General features: G+C 54.8%; 2 protein-coding genes and 1 long non-coding RNA gene across 3 annotated transcripts in view; all 3 read right to left on the bottom strand.

Annotated features, from left to right (window-relative positions):
- Positions 1-21,517, bottom strand: part of LOC142823382 (maestro heat-like repeat-containing protein family member 7) — a 1,101,711-nt gene that overhangs the window by 1,067,065 nt on the left and 13,129 nt on the right. The gene's annotated exons all lie outside the window — the stretch shown is intronic.
- LOC142823333 (NTPase KAP family P-loop domain-containing protein 1-like) lies at positions 2,766-7,926 on the bottom strand. Its single transcript, XM_075914262.1, has 3 exons — positions 7,746-7,926; positions 6,552-7,096; positions 2,766-2,771 (listed from the first exon to the last, which is right to left on the bottom strand). Exons 1-3 carry the CDS (start codon positions 7,924-7,926, stop codon positions 2,766-2,768), a joined length of 732 nt encoding a protein of 243 aa, XP_075770377.1.
- On the bottom strand, positions 19,836-20,750 carry LOC142823360 (uncharacterized). The gene is made up of 3 exons (XR_012898589.1): positions 20,650-20,750; positions 20,125-20,260; positions 19,836-19,895 (listed from the first exon to the last, which is right to left on the bottom strand). It is a non-coding gene; the product is annotated as an uncharacterized LOC142823360 (long non-coding RNA).

Below are 21,517 nucleotides of genomic sequence, written 5' to 3'. Positions count from 1 at the left end.
GGGTTTATAGCTTCAAGTAGGACCGGTCTGAGTCTTCTTGGAGGACGGGGTAAAGGGAAGCGCTCGATCTGGTGGTGGGAGAGGAGGTTTCCAATAAAGCTTTTTCTTATAATTAGAATTTTTAAGGGAGGCGAGCTTCGATTCAGTTCATTTAAGATTTGCCTCGTCCCACCACTGCATGAAGCAATCTACCTCTCCTCTAGCCAATTTAGTTTTTGGGAAGGCCAAGTTTGTCTTTTAAGACGTCCACTTGGTCTTTGTTCCAAGATCCTAACAGTGGCCACTGAGTTTTGGGATCCCCCCAGAGTCAATCTAGATCATTTTTCCAGAAATTTACAGGAGTCCGGACCCTTTCTAAAATATATAAACTGAGCCAGGGTCCCTTTAGGGAACTATCCCTGCTTAGACGTCTAGTTACCCATACAGGAGGACTTCATACACCAATCACACAAGGAGGAAATTCGGGTTCGTCAGAGCGGTGCCCAGTGCAACACACAAAAGAAGCCCACAGGCTACTGCCTCAATCGCCCTTGCGTTCACTCCAAGGATTTTATCCAAGGTGCGGTGCGGCTGCGATTGTGCAGATTCCAGTCACACAGACCGTGGGGACAGGAGCCCCTTGGTCGGCCAGTCCCTGGACAGGGATGGCTCCCAGACTCACTCACACCACAGGGAAGACGGATAGACACAGAGACAAGACAGTCCTCAGTCCGGACAAAATAATTACCTGACCAGAGTCCTGATGTTAGATCCCGGGATCCCTACCAGAACAGAGCAGGAACCAACAGGTTCGATGGCGTAGACTTCGCTGCGGTTGTGCACCTTTCCGTTCTGGTGGAGGACCGCTCGGGCCAAATGCCCAGGTGCCGGCTACCACGGTCATCCTGCCAGACAGTCAGGGATCACACAGCCTCAGCGAAGACGGTTGCCATCTCGGTGGAACCTCCAAATTGTCAAAGTCAGACAGGACTCACAGATTTGGCAGACTGCTCTGTTTATTTCAGCAAAGCTTTGCTAAAATGCATTCAGAAAATGTGAGTGCCATACAAGGTTCAAACCCCTTGATTATATACAGTCAAAAGGCCAAGTTAACAAGATCAAAGGGTGTGGCAAAACTTCACATTATTAGTGTGGTTAAGTATCTTCATTTCAATATTAAGCACACAGCAATCTCCTGGCTATATCTCCCTGATTATCTGGAATTGTTTCCTGTCTAACACTTAATGTTCCTTTTCCTGTTAAACTCAGGCCCAAATTGGCTAGCACCTTGATCTGCATACCTACAATCAACATTAACATACTTTTCTTCTTCCTCTTAAAAAGACAAACAGAATTCCTTCAACATATTCAGTTATTACAGCACAATTCATCTTTTTCTTACAGTATAATTCTTTCTACTTTCACAACTTTGACCACCAGGGTCTGAAGCCCCACAGACAGGGGCCACGGATGGGGAGGGGGAGAGGCAAAGGGGGCAGTTGTCTCGGGAGCTGATGATTTAAAAGGGTCCAGGCCTCTGGGTCACTGTATCGACTATTATGGCAGCCGCCACTGCCAGAGACCCGGGCAAATGAAATCAATCCTAGAGCTCTGTCTGGTGCAAGGTGGGTGGCGCTAAGGCCTGATTGGCCCTCGCCTTGCCCCTCCTACCTTTAGCTTTGCCCCTTTGAGGGGGTCTAGAGCCTTGCCCCTTTGAGGGGGTCTTGAGCCGACACCCTCCCATACATTACCCAGGGCCCGACAACGTCTGTCACCAGCCCCGTTGACATGAATGTGCCCCAAATCCCTCAGACCCAGTACAGTCCCCCCCTCCTCCCCCCCCCCCCCCCCCCGGATCCTTAATTCTTCTCTTGTCATCTGATTGCTTCAAGCATTGTTACAGGCTGGGGACCAACTGGCTAAGCAGCAGTTCAGCAGAAAAGGACCTGGGGATTCCAGTGGATGAGAAGCCGGAGATGAGTCAACAGGGTGGCCTTGTAGCCAAGAAGGCTAATGGCATATTAGGGGGCATTAGGAGGAGCATTGCCTGCAGATCCAGAGAAGTGATTATTCCCCTTTATTCGGCTCTGGTGAGGCCACATCTGGAGTATTGTGTCCAGTTCTGGGCCCCCAACTACAGGAAGGATGGGGACGCATTGGAGGGGGTCCAGGGGAGCTTGACCAAAATGATTCGGGGTATGGAGCACATGACCTATGAGGAGAAACTGGGGGATTTGGGTTTGTTTAGCCTGCAGAAGCAAAGAGCGAGGGGGGTTTGATAGCAGCCTTCAACTTCCTGAAGGGAGGTTCCAAAGAGGATGGAGAGAGGCTGTTCTCAGTAGTGAGGGATGGCAGAACACGGAACAGTGGTCTCAGGTTACAGCGGGGGAGGTCTAGGTTGGATATTAAGAAAAACTATTTCCCTAGGAGGGTGGGGAAGCACTGGGCTGGGTTCCCTAGGGAGGTGGTGGAATCTCCATCCCTAGAGGTTTTTAAGTCTCGGTTTGACAAAGCCCTGGCTGGGATGATTGAGTTGGGATTGGTCCTGCCTTGGGCAGGGGGCTGGACTTGATGACTCCTGAGGTCTTTTCCAACTCTAGGATTCTATGATTCATCCGTGCGATGTCACTGGAGACGCAGGGAGGTACACTGTGGGCGAAAGCCCCGATCTTGCTTCTGGTTTTGTACAGGCGGCCGTGAAAGTAACTTTACAGTTTCTCACAGGTACTGTCCTGTTGCAGCCCAGGTCTTTGCAGTTCTTGCTGGAGCTGCGCACCAGGGCACTTTCACCTCTGTGTTCAGGGTTCAGAGTTATTTCTTTTCCCAAAGATCTTCCCTGGAGCTGTTCAGAGAGAGCTTGCTCCCTCTCGCCACAGTCTCTCTTAAGGCAACCATGTTCTTCAGAGCCTCTGGCCTGACGTGGAACGGGACGGGGGACACCACAGAAGAGGCCAAATTCGCCGGGGGAAACACTCCAAGGAAATGGATGCTAAAGAGGGTCCATTCGCCAAGACTCATGTGCAGGGCCTCTTTGATTTCAGTGTTGTCACTATAGACCAGCGCGCGCCCGTTGAGATTATGGTCCCTGAGCCTCTGTTTGTACAGCGGGACGTTTTCCTCCTTCAAGCCGATTGTGTCCACCTGGAAGAGAAGTGGGAGCACCCGTTAGTGCCGTGCATCTACTGAACAGGTCGCCAAACACGTTTTTAGGAAGGGTCCGCTATAGCTCCCGAGAGGAACCTGTCTGGGCTTGCTCAGATTCTAGCAAACAAGGCGGGCCGGCCGGCTGTGGGGCCAGGTATGGTACCCGGCACACCCCACTGCCGTGTGCTTGGATTCTGTTAGGGGCACCGCTGAGCAAGTTGGCACGGCAGGGGAAATAGCATGCTCTCTGCAGGCAAAAGCTAGCAATGCAGGGACCACTGGAGGGGTGTGTTGAAATGAAGAGGGAAGGTTTCCTGACCCTGCTTGTAGGCTGGAGGGAAGCATGCAGTCAGCCTGACGGGGGTGGAGTTGGGCCTCTCGACCTAAGGCTATATCTACACTGCGGGCCTTTGCAGGCAGAGAGTATGCTAATGAAGCACTCATTAGAAACTTCTTGGCACTCATTAGCATGCTCTCTGCAGGCAAAAGCTAGCAGTGTAGACATAGCCTCAGGGTTCTTGTGTGTTATTCTGGATAAGGGGTATTACGCTGCAGGCCTCCAGCAAGAGTATTTATGTTTTTGCCTCTCTTCTCTCTGGAGTGCATAACAGACAGCTACGGGTCTCCCAGTCTTAAAACCGACCAGTCACTTCAGAGCGTAAAGGATGAACCCGGGGAGAGCCAGCCAATGGCTTCGGGGTTGGAGGAAAGAGCTGCAAGGAACCGAGTTGTTCCAAGAAGAAATGTTTTGTGCAAACCAAGAGTCAGGAGCAGCAGAAAGTGGGGGAACTAGCAGAGCCCGGACTGTGGCCTTGCCCCCTACATCACCCTTTCCCCCTCATACTCACTCTGCCCATTCCCCCTCATGTGCCCCCCCTACTCCTGAGGCCTCAAACCCACACTGTGCCTTCCCCGAAAGCCCCCATCCCACACCGCCTGTTCCCCTCAACATCCTACCCCCACTAGTTCTCGCTCCTCTCCCTCCAGTTATGCACCAGTTATGTGGGACAGTTTTCTCTCAGCTCTGGGGCCCGTAGTCAGGGCTGTCCCTAGGCCCATGGGAAATATGTAGCTGCATAGGGCACCGGAAAATTTGGGCACCAAATTTTTGAGATCCCCAATGCAGCAGCCATGTGTTCTTGTATGTCTGAGGATATGCCTCTGCCGGTTCGTCTCTGGGGACGCTGTGTCCTGTCTGCTGCAGGGCTTTTCCCTTCGCCCTCCCCCACGTGCTCCTCTCAGCTGGCAGTGTAATCCACACACCTAGTGTGTGTGGTTCACTGTCCCTTCGCGTGGCAATTGGACCTCTTACAGCCAGAGATAAGAACAAGGGAGCTCTACATCCTAAGCTGGGAGCCAGCTGCCTTCATGGCTCCAGCTGTCGAGGCCTCTAGGGGTGTGTCTAAACTACATGGCTCCATCGATGGAGCCATGTAGATGAGGCTGATCGGCAGAGGGAAATGAAGCCGCGATTTAAATAATCGCGGCTTCATTTAAATTTAAATGGCTGCCGCGCTCTGCCGACCAGCTGATGATCAGCTGTTTGTCGGCAGATCGGGGCAGTGTGGACGCTCCCGTCGACATGAAAGCCCTTTGTCGACCTCCCCGGTAAACCTCATCCCACGAGGCATCAGGGGGAGGTCGACAAAGGGCTTTCATGTCGACGGGGAAGCGTCCAGACTGCCCCGATCTGCCGACAAACAGCTGATCATCAGCTGGTCGGCAGAGCGCGGCAGCCATTTAAATTTAAATGAAGCCACGATTATTTAAATCGCGGCTTCATTTCCCTCTGCCGATCAGCCTCATCTACATGGCTCCGTCGACGGAGCCATGTAGTTTAGACACACTCCTAGAGGGCCTAGGTTCAAATCTGCTACGGGGTTCAAATCAGCAGCAGCAGCAAGCTAGCAAGCAGAAAGGATCTGTAACTCTGCTCTAGTTCCTGAGCCCTGCTTGGGGTAGGGAGGTAGTAGGAACGACCAGACCTCCAGCAGAAGCTGCATGAGGGGAAAAGGCCCAGGCAATCCTGCAGAAGGGCCCTCAATTATTCAGGGCCCCACGATTTGCAAAGATGGCTCTGCCTGTAGCCATCATCTGTGGGCAGCTGCTGTCACATGAATGACATGCTTCTTGCGATGAAGAGGCATGGACATTCTATCGACAGCTGGCCCTGCTCGAAGGAAGGAAACCCAAGGGTGACCCACCTCTCGGCAGACATCCTCCACCGTCATACCCAGCAGAGTGCAGGTGCTGAGCTTGTCGAATTTCTTTGTCCGTTTCAGTCTGTGGCTGCCACGTTGCAGCTCCATCTGTCTTTTCAGGGATGGGTCCAAATTGACCGTGAAGGGGAGGTAGAAGAGGGCCTCCTCCACCCGAAACCTGCCGCACAGGAAAGTGTGGAACAGCTCGGGATCCTGGTCCAGTTCCAGCAGCTTTTCCATCTGGCCTTTCAGCATGTCCAGCTCTTCCATGTACTTCTCGTAGACCTCCCACAGAGACATGTCGGGGCGGAGCGGGCTTCCATGGCAGCTGCCCATTCGGCTCCTCTGCTCCTCATCCTCGATGCACTGCAAGAGCCAGCTCAGACGGCACGGCCACTGGTTGGCAAGGAGCACCCATTCCACCACCTTCTTCGGACACACTTCATCCTTGGGGATGTTACTCGCCAGCAGCCTGATGGTGATGGTGACGGTGTTCACGATGCGCCGCATCTGCACCACGTTGTCTGTCATGAATTCCTTCAAGGCGTCATCCAGGAGGTAGTCGAAAGCATCTTGAATGAGGTCTTTGGCTCGGATACCTTTCCCGCAGCTGCCGGTTCCCAGCGCTGGGGTTCCAACCATGAGAGGTATCTGGCTGTCCTCTGCAAGTGGATTCTGGGCATCGTGGTTGGCCGAATGGTAGCGAGAGATGTTGAGGAAGTCAGAGCTGGCTTCCATCTTGCCATCCTGCCGGAAGCCGACCTCTGCCTCTAGCTGCTCCTTGTGCGCGATGATATTCCTGATCAGCCTCCGCTTGGTGTCGCAGTCCATCCGAGGGACAGAGAAGGGCAGGGTGACGATGCGGTTTAAGAACTCGTAGCCGTTGTTGGCCATACCTCTCATATACTTGGAGCTTTCCACGCAGTCGACAATGATGCTGGAGTCAACAGCCAGGATGGAGATGAAAGGGGCGTCATCGTCTGAGAGGAGGATGTTCATGGCATCAAGGACACCCACCACCTTGTCAGGGCTGCATGTATCCAAGTGGGTGATCTCCAGCACCACCCGCAGCTTCCGCCGCTGGAAGATCTCCATGTACTGCAGGAACCCAGTGATTGTCCTGACTTCGCTTTTCACGCAGCTCATGAAGCCCAGCTGTGCGCTGAGAGCCGTCTGGTTCATCTGTCTCTCCAGCTGGCTCTTCTGGGTGACGATAATGTTTCGTACCACTGTGATAGTGAGCCGTATGGCAGCTGCTGCAGAGACGCTGACAGCCGTCACCCCAATGCCTTCCACGACAGCTATGGCGTCTCCCGAGGCATCCCCGATGGGGATCCCAAACACTAGGAGGAGACCACCCACCCCAATAGCTACCATGATCAAAAGGATCACAGCCACCCACAGCGGGAGGAAGAGGAACTTCTTGCTAACCCATTCCTGATCCCCTGGTCTTTCGATGATGCTACATTTCCTGTCTATGGTCCTGTAAATGCTCATGGGTAGGAGACCAAAGTGGCTTTCGATGCCGTCGCACAGTGTGGTAATGAGGCCTGCCCAGAGCTGGTCGCAGCCCGCGTACTCCCAGGCGCTGAAATGGATGAAGACGTGTTTCACGTTCCTTCTCCACTTCTGCTGCTCCGTCAGGACCGGCCGGTAGAAGATCATGAGTAACAGGAGCTTGAGTAGATCCCGGCCAGTGTTGTCACGCTGCATCTTCTGCGTCCGCTGAAATTCCTCCTGGTCTTTCTTCTTCGATTCGTTTTCCATGTTCTCTGAGATAAAAGAGGAAGATATGTTAGGTACCTGGCAGTGCCTTAAATCTCTCCTCCTGAAGGGTCTTCCAGCTTCACAATCCCTCCCTTCTGGGAAGCAATCAAGAATGGGTAGCTCTTGGCAAAGCCATCCTTAGGATTGATGGGATCCTACGCCGTACTATTAAACTGGTGCCCATCTGCCCAACAGCAGCCCAGATGGATGTCGAATTTTTAGCGATGTGATTTTATAATCCTCATCCACACACTAATAAACAAACACATTTTAAACTAAGGTCCTGTTGACTCTCACAGTAAATTCAGCAAACATTTAGCAGAGGTTGGCAAATACCTGTTAAATGGCTTCATTACCATGTCATTGATGTTCTGCCAGTAGCTCGAGCAGACTTTGTCACTTGTAAATTAACTAGATCTTCTAGAACTTCTGCTGCTGGAGGAAGCAGAGCCACAGACCATGGATAGGAAGAGGCAGGTGGGTGGAGTGGACATGAAAACCCAGTGCTGCTCCAAATTTTCAGGTCCCCTATGCGATTGCATAATCGGCAAATGAGTACGGGTGGCTCTGGCTCTTTGGAGATGGTTGTCATCCACTAATCCCCATCCCCACAAGGTTCCTTCCCCGTCTTACGTTCCCCGGGGCAGTACTCACCCTTGATTTTGTGTAAGAGCAGGTTTTTGCAATGTCCCCATGGTGCATAAAACCCAGCAGTCACTGGCGTGGGCACAGTGTACAGGGCCTTCGCTAAAGCGAGGCAGTAGATATCCTCCTTGGTCTGGAACCCTTCAACGGGGATGAGGTAAAACACGAAGATCAGCCTCACCGAGCGCATCCGCAGTGGATGCTCAACAGTGTCTCCGCTAATATTTTTCGGTTCAAGGTACTAGGTACAAGGGGAGGGAGCAAACAAATGTCCGAAACCAGACAAGTTTATTTTAGGCTATAAATATTGGGGTGCCTGGCCTTACCCCCTTTGCATGGCCGAAGGGACAACAGAGACTTACTGACTGAATTGCTCCTCGTCCTGGAGCACTTGAGTTGGTGCACGCGTAACCGCAAATCCAGGGCACTAGATCTGTGACTACACGGCTATAAACCTGGCCAAGTGCCTCTGTCACCAGACGGTGTCTGTGGTCGGTCTTTGTGCATAACAGCGAGATCTGCAGCAGGAGCAGGCTGCGTTACCTGCACTGACCACTGATAACACCAGAGCTCCAAGAACAGAAGCACTGAGCCACGCTGCTGAGGCAACCACATCACAGCTCTTAACACTAGGAGCCCGTAAGTACTCCTGTAGACCCTGCTTTCGCTGGCATTAAGCCAAACAGCGTCCACAGAGCCCCCTGGCACTCCTGCGCCCTGCTGTGCAATGCAGAGGGAGAGATGGAGAAGAGAAAGGCCCACGTGTTCCTTTGCCCTGGCCCAGGCTAGCCTATGCCACTTCCCATGGTTCTGTGGGCCAGACTTGCAGGGCGGGGAAAAGAGATGTAGAGGTCATGGTGGGTAATCAGCAGAACATGAGCTCCCATTGTGGCGTTGGGGCTTAAAAAGCTATTGTAATTCTGGGATGTATAAACAGGAAACGCTTGAGCAGGAGTAAAGAGGCTGTCTCGCTTCTGTGATGGATGGGAGGCCCACTGTTCTTTTCTGAACATCCCAGTATTCAGTGACTAAAGGGTTAAACCTAGCTAGCTAGAAAGTGTTGGCAGGGAGCCAGGAGCACCAGTGAGAAGAAAGAGTTCAGATCTGCATTAAAAGGGAATCTGTCTGCTGTTTTTCTTTGTGAGTTTAATCCTGGAGCTGTGGAAGGGGATGAGGGGGGGGGGGATGAATTGAACTGGGCAGGGACATCATGCCTAAAAAAAAGAATACCTGGGCCTAGAATTGGACTGGACCTTGGAAGTGTGGATACTTGAGTAGATAGAGAATGTTTATTTAGATGCGATCAGGTTATTTTTTTGTTTTGTTGTTTGGTTAAACTCCTCTGTGCTAAATCCATATCCCCTCCTCTCCCCACTATAACTTTAAACTGAATCCCAGGGATGCAATTGTCTGTGTTTTAATCTGTTCTTTTCTCAGTTGCGCTATAACTCCTAGCAGCCAAGTCAGCTTTACAAATGAATACCTTTTTGTTTTCTTAATATAATCACCTATTTTAAGGCTATGATCTGATTTTGTATCCTGGAAAGTAATAGGAGGTCTGTGTATACCTGCCTAAGACTAAGAGGACAGCTATCAGAAATTACAGTTTGTTTTCATTTTTCTTTTTTTCTTTCCAAGTGCTAAATAAAAGGGAATAATGACATCTCTGGATCTGCTGGCAATGCTCCTCCTAATGCAACCTAATATGCCATTAGCCTTCTTGGCTACAAGGGCACACTGTTGACTCATATCCAGCTTCTCATCCACTGTAACCCCCAGGTCCTTTTCTGCAGAACTACTACTTAGCTGGTTGGTCCCAGGCCTGTAACAATGCTTGGGATTCTTCTGTCCCAAGTGCAGGACTCCGCACTTGTCCTTGTTGAACCTCATCAGATTTCTTTTGGCTCTTGTGTAAAAGAGTTTGGGGTACCCTTCTGGAATACGTTCCCAAGTGACTTCTTCCTGCGTTCAAGAAGAAAAAGTTTTTTTCCACTTGGGTGGAGGCAGCAACCCTCCTAAGCTCAGGGAATCTGTGACCTTGGGGAGTTTTGAAGCAGAAGCCCATAGAGACACGGTATTTTAAGGTCTCTTTTGGGCCCACACCTTCTGCACTCCAAGTGCCAGAGTGGGGAACCGACTTAGCCTCTTTATTTGGCACTTGAACTTCTGCTGCTGGAGTTCTGTGCCCAGCTCTGGTGACCAGAATTCCAGATGGATGTTGATAAATTGGAGAGGGGTCATGTCAAGGCTGTTTCCCACTCTGGCACTCCAAGTGCAGAAGGTGGGGGCCCACAAGAGACTTTAAAATACCCTGCCACTGGAGGCTTGCGTTGGTGTTGCTGCCATCATCCAAATGCACAAACCCCTTTGAGAACCAGACAGGCGCATTTCAGAATTCCCTCCTGTGGGGTACCTTCCTTGTCCTTGACACTCCCTCCAGAGAGAGCTTGAAAACCTGTAATTTCTCCTAGAAGTATGGCTTGCTGTCTTAGGCACGTGCATACAGAACCTTCCGCCCTCTAGGATGCAGGAATCAGATCATGGTTTTAAAAATGTGACGTCTATTAACAAAACAAATACACTTGGTGAAACATTACTTAGAATCATAGAACCATAGAGCTGGAAGAGACCTCAGGAGTCATCAAGTCCAGCCCCTGCCCAAGGCAGGACCTATCCCAACTAAATCAACCCATCCAGGGCTTTGTCAAGCCAAGACTTAAAAACCTCTAGGGATGGAGATTCCACCACCTCCCTAGGGAACCCATCTCAGTGTTTCCCTACCCTCCTAGTGAAATAGTTTTTCCTAATATCCAACCTAGACCTTCCCCATTGTAACTTGAGACCATTTCTCCTTGTTCTGCCATCCGTCACTACTGTGAACAGCCTCTCTCCATCCTCTTTGGAACCTCCCTTCAGGAAGTTGAAGGCTGCTATCAAATCCCCCCTCTCTCTTCTCTTCTGCAGACTAAACAAACCCAACTCCCTCAGTCTCTCCTCATAGGTCATGCGCTCCAGCCCCCTAATCATTTTGGTCGCCCTCCGCTGGACCCTCTCCAATGCGTCCACATCCTTTCTATAGTGGGGGCCCCAGAACTGGACACAATACGCCAGATGTGGCCTCACCAGAGCCGAATGAAGGGGAATAATCACTTCTCTGGATCTGCTGGCAATGCTCCTCCTAATGCACCCTAATATGCCATTAGGTTTCTTGGCTACAAGGTCACACTGTTGACTCATATCCAGCTTCTCATCCACTGTAACCCCCAGGTCCTTTTCTGCTGAACTGCTACTTAGCCAGTCGGTCCCCAGCCTGTAACTATGCTCGGGATTCTTCCATCCCAAGTGCAGGACTCTGCACTTGTCCTTGTTGAACCTCATCAGATTTCTTTTGGCCCAATCCTCTAATCTGTCTAGGTCACTCTGGACCCTATCCCTGCCCTCCAGCATATCTACTGCCCTCCAGCGTATCTACGTGGTTGCTAGGTGTTACAAAGAAACTGAAAAAAGAAAGATTAAAACACAGAAAATTGCTTCCCTGGGATTCAGTTTGAAGAGTTCTAGGGTAAAGGGGGATAGTTACATGTGCTTAGCAAAAAGAAGTCCAACAAACTAAAAAAAATAACCTAGTAGCGTCTGACTAAAAATTCCCTGTTCTACTCACATCTCTCTTGTTCCAAGATTTAGTCTTTCCCTAGCCAAGAAAGTCGCTGGATTCTGCTTGCCCAGGTTCCTGGCTTAATTCACATCTTCCAGGCATGATCACACAACAGGCACATCACTGCTTCCAATTCAAAACCCCAAATTCTGTTTCCATTTTCTTTCCTGGCCTCCTGTCAACTCGCTTCCTGCTTCTCTAGCATTCCTGGAGACTTTCTAGGACCTTTTGTCTATGGTTTCAACCTTTCCAGGCAAGACAGTTAGGGTTAAGTCCCAAGACTTTCAGGCAACCGTCTGCTTTTGACAAGACCTGCCTGTTTCTCTTCAGCTAACTCTTGCTTACTTTGGTTCAGGCCTCAGGCCTTACACCAGGCCCATGCTTCAGGCCCATCCTTTCTAGTACAGGATGTAGCCTGGTAACAAAGCCCTGACTGTGGTATCAGGAAACCTGCGTTCTATTCCTGCCTCTCCCACAGGTTGGAGAGGTTATTCCCTGTCTGTAAAATAAGACTAATGATACTAACCTTCCCTTTTTAGACCTACACACAGCAACTAGGGATTTTTATTAACTACTCAAATATCGGTGAGCCTGGCTCGCTAGATGAACCATCCGGTTCCTCTTGGAATCATGTTAAATGCTTGATCCCCATGACCAAAGTCTCAGATACCGGGAGAAGTGACACGGGGGAATAAAAGCTGCTGTCTGAGGTAAACTACCTGGCAGGAATCCCCTGGAATGGGAGCCATCGCTACCAGGAGCCCAGGAATAACAAGACTCCAAAAGTCCAGCTGCCAGGCAGTTTGACCATCTCCTTCAGGCCAGTGGCCCAGAATTCCAGGACATCTTTGGGCCTGGGTTTAAAAAGAGGCAGTACCGTGTGCTCAGCCCCTTTTTATCCATCCCCTTTCCCTCCATTGGCACGCAACCCTCAAATGGCCAAAGGTTTCCCTTTCCCTCCCTCCTTGGTTAAACAAGCTGGTTAAACAGCTCGAGGTGATGGAGTGATAAGCACCCACTGACAGAGTCGCTCGGGTTGCAGGGCCAGCGTAAGTCCGCTTTTAAAACTGCCGGCCATAGCTGCAGCTACGGGAGGGGACTCTAGCAAGGGCCTGGAACAAGGAACAGGGCTCCACTCCTGCATGGGATTCGGGCTTCCCCCAGGCAGATGCTCTGTTGCTGCTTTCCTGTCTCTCCCTTCTCCAGGTGGAAGGGGACGGTTAGCCAGTGTTCCCTGCAAGCTGAGCTCTTGGGCGGCCAGCCAGGAGACATTCAAATGCTGCCCAGTTTGCTAGCCGGTAGCATGTGTTTCTAGTGGTGGTGCATGTGGTGTACTGGGTGTAGACATAGATCTTGTTGTTATAGTAACTGCGTTAGGTCACTGGGGGTCAGCCCAGCTGGTTTGGGTTTTTTCTAGCTAGCTCCGTGCTATGCAATAAAATGGACACTTGCAACTACTCAAGCTCTCTGTATTTCCACTGATTTCTTCCCATGCTGTGAAACTCCACGTGACGTAACAGTGCACATCCATGCATGCCTTGGTGCACATAACAAAATGTATTCCGCACAGGAGTGGGGGAAAAAGTAGAGGCATTATTGCTGCTAGCTCCTTACTGAAACTCAGTGAAAGGCAGGGGAAATGAGAGATCAAAATCCTGAGACTGACAGTCCCCAGGAACAACGGGGAGAGGCTAAAGTCCCAGTTCAGCCTGACTGGCAGAGCAGGGAGCCAGGAGGGAGCCAGGGTCGGCAGAGTGGGACTGAGCTAAGGAGAGAGCAGGGGCCCGCACTGAGCTGGGGAGCAGGGCTGGCCTCGGGGAGGGAGAAGGGGAGGCCGGGGTCATGATCGGGGGCAGTGCGACTGGCCTCAGGGAGGAAGGGGGTCAGAGGCAGCATGACTGGCCTCGGGGAGGGAGAAGGGGAGGCCGGGGTCAGGATCGGGGGCAGTGCGACTGGCCTCAGGGAGGAAGGGGGGGTCAGGGGCAGCATGACTGGCCTCGGGGAGGGAGAAGGGGGGGCCAGGGTCAGGATCTGGCCCTTCCCCCCCAGAGCTGCTTCCCATCCCCTCTTCCTTCCAGCCAGTTCCTGCCCCCCCCAGCCAGTCCCTCTTCCTCCCTCCCCCCTGCCCAGGATCAAGTGTGTCCGTTTTTTGGGGGAGGGTCTACCTCGCAACCCTACGAGTCAGACCCGGCGCAGGCACCAAGTGATGGGGACTGCCGGAACTTTGGGAACCTGAGACTGCGGGGTGGGGGTTTGTGGCCCAAAAGGGGGCTGAGAAACCTAAGACAGACAGATTGGGGGAGCACCAGAAGGGTGACAGTCAGGGCGACCCTAGAACTCTGTTACAGACCAGCTGGCGGCTGATGGAAGAGGAGGGAAAAATAGGGGGAAAGGGTCAGAGAGGAAAGGGCTTGTGCTGAGGGGAGGGGGGCAGGTCAGGAGATGAAAGGGGAAGGCACCAAGGGACAGGGTGTAGGAGAGAGACAAATGCCAGGGGGCCAAGTGGAGACAATGAGGAAAAGGGCAGGAGGGGAGGTGTCAGTGAGGGAGGGGACAGGATGATGCTAGGAGAGGAGAGGGGAAGGGCTTTGGGGGCTAGAGGGGAGAAGGGGAGGTGCTGGGAGAAGGCTTGAAAGAAGGGGTGGGCATGAGGAAGGCGGAGATGGAGCAAGGCACGTGTAAAGGCACAGGGGCATGAGGGGAACGGGGGCAGAGGGTGGTGAGGGAGTGGGCAAAGTGGGTAGAGGCAGTGAGGGAAGGGGGAGACACCAAGAGGGTGCAGGGGTAAGGGAAGGTGCAGGTGCCAGGGAGTCCGGGGGGTGAAGCAGAAGGGCAGACACCTGCAGGGGAGGGACCAGCAGCAGAGGAGAGAGGCAGGACAGGTGTGTAGAGGGGGGTGTTAGAAGAGGGGATGAGGAGGGGTAGCTCACATGGTCAGAGTGGGGCTACTGGAGGAGTGGGCACAGGGGGAGAGAGAAAGGCTGCTGGAGGGGGCAGGTCTCGGGAAGGCCGAGGGCAGTGAGAAGGGCAGGAGTCAGGACAGCAGAGGTGGGTGAGGGGTTGGGGGGGCAGTAGGCACCAGGGGAGCTGATGGAGGAAGGGAAGGAGACAGGGCAGCAGAGGGGAAAGGTAAGTGGTTCATAAGATATTTATGAATAACTTGGGTGCCACCATGGCACATCCAAACAAGCCACACTCAGTACTGGTGCACAACACAAAATGTATTGTGCTCATGGGAGGAAACTCTTAGAGGGAACACTTCCCCCAGCCTCCCCACCCCCCGAGTTAATGTCACACACATTGGGTTAATGCAATTGCAGGATCGTTGCATGAGGGGGGTTTGGTGAGGGCCAAACTAATCCCTATTGGTAAGTGGATGGTGGGAAAACTCCTTGTGGGGGGGGAGGTCACATGACACCTTTTATTTCTGGTCATGTGTCCATATTGCCCTGAAAGTGTTACCTCCAGAGGCGTGGCTAATGGGGGTCAAAGAGTACATTTAAAAACATTCTTTGGGTGCACACCCTAATGAAATGTGCGGCGCACGCCAATGGGCAGAGAGCAGATCCAGTCCTGGGAGCAGGGCTGCAGCCACAGAGTTGTAGACGCCACCCAGAAAGCAGATGCGCATGCTGGGAGCAGGGCTGCAGCCACAGAGTTATAGACGCCGCCCAGAGAGCAGATCCGCATGCTGGGAGCAGGCCTACAGCTGTAACCCACCCACCTGATGTGGGTCACTATCCTATGGAGTGGCACTGAGACCACTTCCAGCAAGCAATTATTACAAGGGAGCTCTTCAGCCTTTGCTGAGAGGCAACTGACTTATAACTCAAGCTGTAGCAGCTCCTGCCTTAAGCTCCAAAAGTCCCAGGTTCTAATCCACCTGGTGACAGTTGCACAGCCATGGAAGCAGAGGGACCAGGGAACCCTCTGTACAGGACTCCCCCCCCCCCCCCCCACACACACACCCTTGCTTCCTGGAATCAGCCACCTAGGTGAATAAAGCTGGAAACCCCCATGCCTATAGCTGTGCGCCTTTGCTTTCAATAGCTACAGCCATTCTAAAGTGCCCAGATCTCACAACAGAAAGGAGACGTCCCAATGAGCTGCTAAGCTGTGCTGCCTGCCACGGACAAGTAGCTCCAAGAGGAGCAAGTGCTGTTGACTCTGGAGCCTAATGATGGTGGTGTCTTCCAGCCATTTTCAGATTAGTACAGCTGTGAACCAGGTGCCAGCTGGCCATAGGGTCCCATAGACCTGGCTTGTGCAACCTAACCTGATAACCAAGCAGTCCATCCATTACTAGCCAGCCGATTACCTTGGGCATGGGAGACCATCGCACTTGTAATTCCTGGGGCCTTCACGCACTGACAGGGTCCGACTAGATCGGCCAGCTAGGGAGAAAGAAATAAACAGAAGGCAGAGGAGTCACCAAGAGATCAGAAGACCAGCACGATGCCTTATAGGCCGTTCAGCTGTGAAGAGTCACCAAGACAGGGCAGGTGATGCTAACCTGAGTTAGTCCATTAGCTGCGGCTAGGCTGGGCCATGAGAGGAGAGACAGGCAGTAAATCTGCAGCTGTCAGACCATAAGGAGGACACGGAGGTTTCAAAACCAGCTCAGAGAACAGGGCTGGGTAAGATGCAACCTACCAAACACTGTGATCTGGCCGCTTTCTGTTTAGATCCTGCTGCCCATGCCGCCGAATTCTAAGTGGGGACTCAGGCAGCAGGATCCAATTTTAAATGATTCACGGCTCATGGTTACAGCAGGGGCAGGAGCCACGAGCCCTTTAAAAAGCTGTAGCCACGCTGGACAGCTGCCAGTAGTGGCAAAGCTGTGAGCTCTTTTCTGTGCTTTTAATTGAAAGCCTCAGCCACGGAGAACTCTGAGGGTGGGCTAGTCCACAACACCGCCCCTTCTGCCTCAGGCTCCGCCCCTTCTGTGGGTGGAGCCGGCCTATGACCCCATACCAAAATCCATTAAGTGGCCCCCTTCTGAAAATTATCGCCCAGCCCTGTCACAGAATCATAGAAAAGTCTGGGTGGAAGGGACCATGATAGGTCCAGTGTTTCGCAAACTTTTTTTATAATGTACCCCCTTTAAAAAAAAATGTGTAAGTACCCCCAGTACCTACAGTTTTCAGACACACACAATTTTTTTCTACCGTTGCAACACATTTCTTTAAACAACTGCATCGTAGCCGGGCGGGCGATGGCATTTTTGGGTGTAAAAGGTACAAAAAGAATAAAGCGCTGTCAAACTGAAAACTAAAATTCAGTTTTCTCCAAATTTCAGTTGTGTTGACGTGTCCCCCAGACATCTCTTGAGTACCTTTAAGGGGACTCGTACCACTGGTCGAGAAGCACTGATCTAGTCCACCCCTGCACCGAGACAGGACCAAGCATGTTTGTCTCACCTCTTGGCTCCTAGGACACGGCTTGAACTAACGCACTTGGAAAGACATTATCGTATATACGCCCAAAGTGCTTCGTCTCAGTGTATTACCATAAAATCTAACTGACCAAACTCTGACCTTTCATTTCCCTGTCACTTGGCCAGCCACAGCCTCACACGCCTTCGGCATCGATCTCAAAGCCTTCGTCACGCTTTTACACACCTGTGCTGACACGCTTGTGAGCCAGGCACACTTGTGCGACACGTCCCAAAGCACTTGCTCCAGGGCATTACATCGCACTTGCCTGCCTTTGATGGACAGGGAAAGGGAGACCTGAAAGGCCTCTCCAAGGTCACCAGCGCGAGAGTGAGCGCAGAATTGAGGAGCAAGGGTCTAACACACAACTCTGTGCCTTAGTCACTAGGTGGCATTAGATTAGAACCCGGGAGTTCTTACACCCAACCCCCTGCCCCCTCCACTAGGCCATGCTGCTGGCCTCCCGCCTCTCCCCCAGGGCTTGGAGACAGACGGGAGGCTGGAGCCAGCCTGCGCAGAAGGGGCTGTAACGCTTACAGCACGTTCATGACACTGCCCCTGCGCAGCCCCTCTCAGATCCATACTCGGAACCCACAAGAAACACCCCAAGAGCAGAGATGAAACCACCACTCACCTGCAGCCCAGCTTCCAGGAAGGGCAAAGCAAAAGCGGCGCTCGCGGATTCCAGCCCAGCCTGGCACCTGCTTCCTGAACTTTGGCCCCTTTCCTCCAAGATAGCAGGAGGCTGCTCTGGGCCTTTTGTGCCCACGACGGGGCAGAAAAGCAAACTCAGCTGTTGGTTCCATCTTGCGGGCAGAGCCCCGGCAGACAGTGGCAGGCGGGGGTATCGACTGACCCTCCAACCCAGGATATTCCCCCCACACCTGGATTCGCTTCCTAGTCATCCCCATCTCCCTGCACGATCCTTGTTTCTCAACCCGCCGGTCCGAGAAATTGTCAGAGCAGGTTGATCCCGACCTTGCCAAGGGCTTAGGTTACATCACAAGGCTTTGCCGCCACAGCTGGCTTGGCTTGGGTGTGTGGCAAAAGCCCCCACCCCCGCTGGCACAGCTATTCTTTCAAAGCCGCCAGGGCAAATGGCAACTCTGCCGAAAAGCATCTGCTGGCTTTAAGCTCCCTGCGAGCTGTTCTCATCGCTCAGCCATCACCACCACTGCCCTGCCTCTGTCCTGCTCCTCATCCCCGCCCCCACTCCTATCCCCTGCTCTCCTCCATCTCCTCCCCCTTCCCTTCTCCTGCCCCACCCCATTTCCACCTGCCCTGCCCATCCCCGTCCTCTCCCTCCCCCCGTCTGTCCCCCTCTTATGTGAGGGCTTTGCTGGAAACGCCCCCCCCCCCCAAGCCAGGGAGATCTCCTCTCCGGGAACAATTCAGCCCCCCCCATCTCGCTCCCTCCACTCCACAGTATTTCCTCCATTCCCCACAGTTGAAAATTGAGCTCCCCCATCCCCTCAGGTGACAGTCGGGCTCCCCCATACGCAGCTGCCTAGGTAGGCACCTCCGCAGCCAGAGCCTGCCCCTGGCGCCCACGTCCCCTCCCCGACTGCCTGTCCCAGGCGACCACCTGAACCTGCGTCCCCCATTCCCTCAGATCACAGCTCCCTCCCTGACCCTGCACCCCCCGACACCCCTCCCCCAGGCCAGACTCCTCTCTGGCACCCGCACCCCCTCCCCCAAACCCTCTGCTCCCCCTTCACCCAGGTCACACCTCCCTCCCTGACCCTGCACCCCCCCGACACCCCTCCCCCAAGCCAGACTCCTCTCTGGCACCCGCACCCCCTCCCCCAAACCTTCTGCTCCCCCTTCACCCAGGTCACAGCTCCCTCCCTGACCCTGCACCCCTCTAGAGCCCCTCCCCCAGGCCAGAGTCCTCTCCTGCGCCCATACCCCCTCCTGGACCCTGCACCCCTATCCACCGCCCCAGATCATACCCCCCCCCTGCACCCAGGCTCCACCCCTAAGCTCCCTTCTGCACCCAACCACCCCGTCCCAGACCCCAAAGCCCTCGGTAGAAATGTGGCCCTTGATCAGTTGCCAAAATGGCCCCCCCATTACAAATTATTGACCAAGCCTGATCCAAATGTTTTTTGAAACATTGTTTAATGAGAATGTAAATACAATTCAATACAATTGGGAGGGTTGGGGGGAGGGGGACGCAGCTGCTGGCTCCTCAGCTCTTGCTGCTCTCACTGGGTGTCTTCCTGCAAGGGAAGCAGAATCCGTCACATTCATCCCTGGGGACTCAGGGGAACTGGCCCCCCAGCATTTCCACCCTCCTCCCCCCTGCTCTCTGGTCACCCCCCGTCAGGCCCGCAGGGTGAGCTCCTGACCCCCCCCCCCCCCAGAGCTCCTGACACCTCGGCCCCCTCCCGCCTCCTAGGACAGTTTCTGTGTTCAGAGCCTCCCCCACCCCCAGGGACGCTCGCAGGGGCAGGAGGGATTCTGCCAGCAGGGACGTGGGGTGGGGGCAGCCTGAGGAAAGGGGCGGGGGACTCCCTGAGGGGATGGGAAGGAGACCCTGGCCCTGCCCCACTCTCCTGATCTGCTCCGGCTGCTCACCATGTATTCCAGGAGCTGATGGGCCTGCCCATGCAGGGCGTGGGCCAGGACCAGCCCGGCCTGGCTGGGGCGCCGCAGGGGGGAGCGGGCAGCGAGCAGAGCAGTCTCCAGAAAGGCATTCTCCTGCTCTGGTGTGAAGAGCTGCCCAAAGACCTGAAATCAAGAGCACAGGAGGTTTCAGCTGACGGCCCAGAGCCCGGCCCCAACTCCTGGGGCTAAAACAGCTTCCTCCTCCCCCAAACTCCCTTCCAGACCCTGCACCCAGACGCTCTCCTCACCCGGCACCCCAACCCCTGCCCCAGGTCACAGCTTCCTCCTGCCCCCAAGACCCTCCTACCCCCACGAGGGCCCCAGCCAGCCCCACCCCCGAGCCCTGCCCTGCCCTGGCAGCGCGTCCTTACCTCTCCCACCCTCACGCTGTTGCTGTGAGCCATCTTTCTTTGTAGTAGTGTCTGCACCACAGGTCCTCTGCCTGGTGGATGTTGAGGCCTGCAAGAGACACAACAGGGTCATTCTGCTGGCAGGTCTGAGCCCTTCCCCTCCCACGGGTCCCTGCAGGCATCCCTGGGCAAATGGAGGGGCACAGGGGGCAGAAGGGGAAGACAGAGGGACGCATCCCCCCTTGGGCCAGTCTGGGGGAAAAGGGCTGGGTCCCCTCCCCCCGCCGCCGGCACCCTCAGGGTGTCCCTGGGGCCCAGGTCCCGGCTGGGTTCCTTACCCCTGTGGTGCAGGAGGAGTTGATACAGGCTGTGCACCCCCTCCCGGGCCAGCCGGCTGACGTCTTCGGATGGGTCCGAAATAAAAAGGCCCAGCTGGGCCACGTGGTGACCCATCCTCGGCCAGTCGGCGGAGTTCTGAGGGGAGAGAAGAGGGGGGGTCCCTCAGCATCCTGGGGCTGCACGTCCCATGCAAACGGCCGCCGAGGCGGGTCTGAGCTCGGGGGACGGACAGAGACACCTCCCGGGGCGGGGCGGGGCCGGCCTTGCGAGGAGACAACCCAGAGCAATGGCCCCGACTGAAGGGTCACTCCGGGGGTGGAACAAGGGGATCCACTGACGGCCACTCCCCAGTCCCCAGGCCCAGTCCCTCAAGAGCCCCCCTGAAGGGCCCAGGGTCGCCCCTCCCCGGGGAAAGGGGAACGCGGCCCATTCCCGGCCCATTCCCGGCCCTGCCTCTGCCTCCCGGGGACGCTCCCAGCCCCGCGCCCTGCAGCCCCAGACCCCCCGGCTCCGAGGTCACTTACGTCAAACCCCGGGAGGGTGGTGGCGACTCCCAGCAGGGCCGTGGTGCTGCCAAGGGCCCTGGCTCGCTCCTGGGGCAGGCGGGACTCCAGCCACGGGCTCAGGTGCTGGGGGGGAAAGAGGCAGGTCAGGACCCGTAGGGAGGTGCCGGTTCTGGGCAGAGCCTGGGGCTCCTCTCGGACTGTGCCCCCCCCAGCCACTGACACTGCTCCTCTCTCGGCCCCCCCCCGAGGAAGCAGGGACAATGGCCCCGTCCCCCCCACGGGGCTCACCTCCATTATGAGCTGCAGCCGGGCGGTGTCTGGGGACTCGGCGAGGAGGCTCGCCAGTAGGGCCTGGAGGTCGTAGGGAAGGGCCCGGATGAACTGCTGCAAGACAAGGGGGAGCCCTGGGTCAGAGGGGGGTTGGGGTTCCAGGCCACCCGCTGGCTCCGGGGTCCAGCCTAGAGCAGGGTCTGAGCCGCCTCGCAGAGCAGGGAGGAGCCCAGGCTGGGCATGGAAGGGACGGGCCCCCCGGGAGAGCAACGGGAGGGAAGGATCCAAACCTGCAGCTTCTTCCCTCCCTCTGCCCCCCCCCCCCTCCTCTCTGGAGCTCCAGCCCAGCCCGGGAGCAGGGCCCGGAGGGACGTACCTGAGTGTGGATGGGCTCCTGCTGCCAGTCCCCAGACACAGTCTGTCCTACGGCCGCCGTCAGCAGGGGGCTCAGGAGCTGGGCCCGCAGGGGAGGCTGCAAGGTGCTGGCAGGAGAGAGGGGCAGAGACTGTTAATTCAGCAGCAGGAGACAGAGACTTTCCCGCTCCCTGGCCAGGGGATCTGCTCTGGGGGGAGTCGGCGGGGGCGGGGGGTCGGTACCTGAGGCTGCAGGCGGCGT

This window comes from Pelodiscus sinensis, chromosome 33, assembly GCF_049634645.1.
Source record: "Pelodiscus sinensis isolate JC-2024 chromosome 33, ASM4963464v1, whole genome shotgun sequence".
NCBI classification, from domain to species: Eukaryota; Metazoa; Chordata; order Testudines; family Trionychidae; genus Pelodiscus; species Pelodiscus sinensis.
This window is presented reverse-complemented; position numbering and strand designations above follow the sequence as displayed.

Bases quoted from the DNA above. Each gene is read 5' to 3' on its own strand.
- LOC142823333 (XM_075914262.1), bottom strand. From the start codon at position 7,926: ATGCGCTCGGTGAGGCTGATCTTCGTGTTTTACCTCATCCCCGTTGAA. The intron at 7,097-7,745 runs GTGAGTACTGCC...CTTTTATCTCAG, and splicing joins GCTCTTACACAAAATCAAGG to AGAACATGGAAAACGAATCG.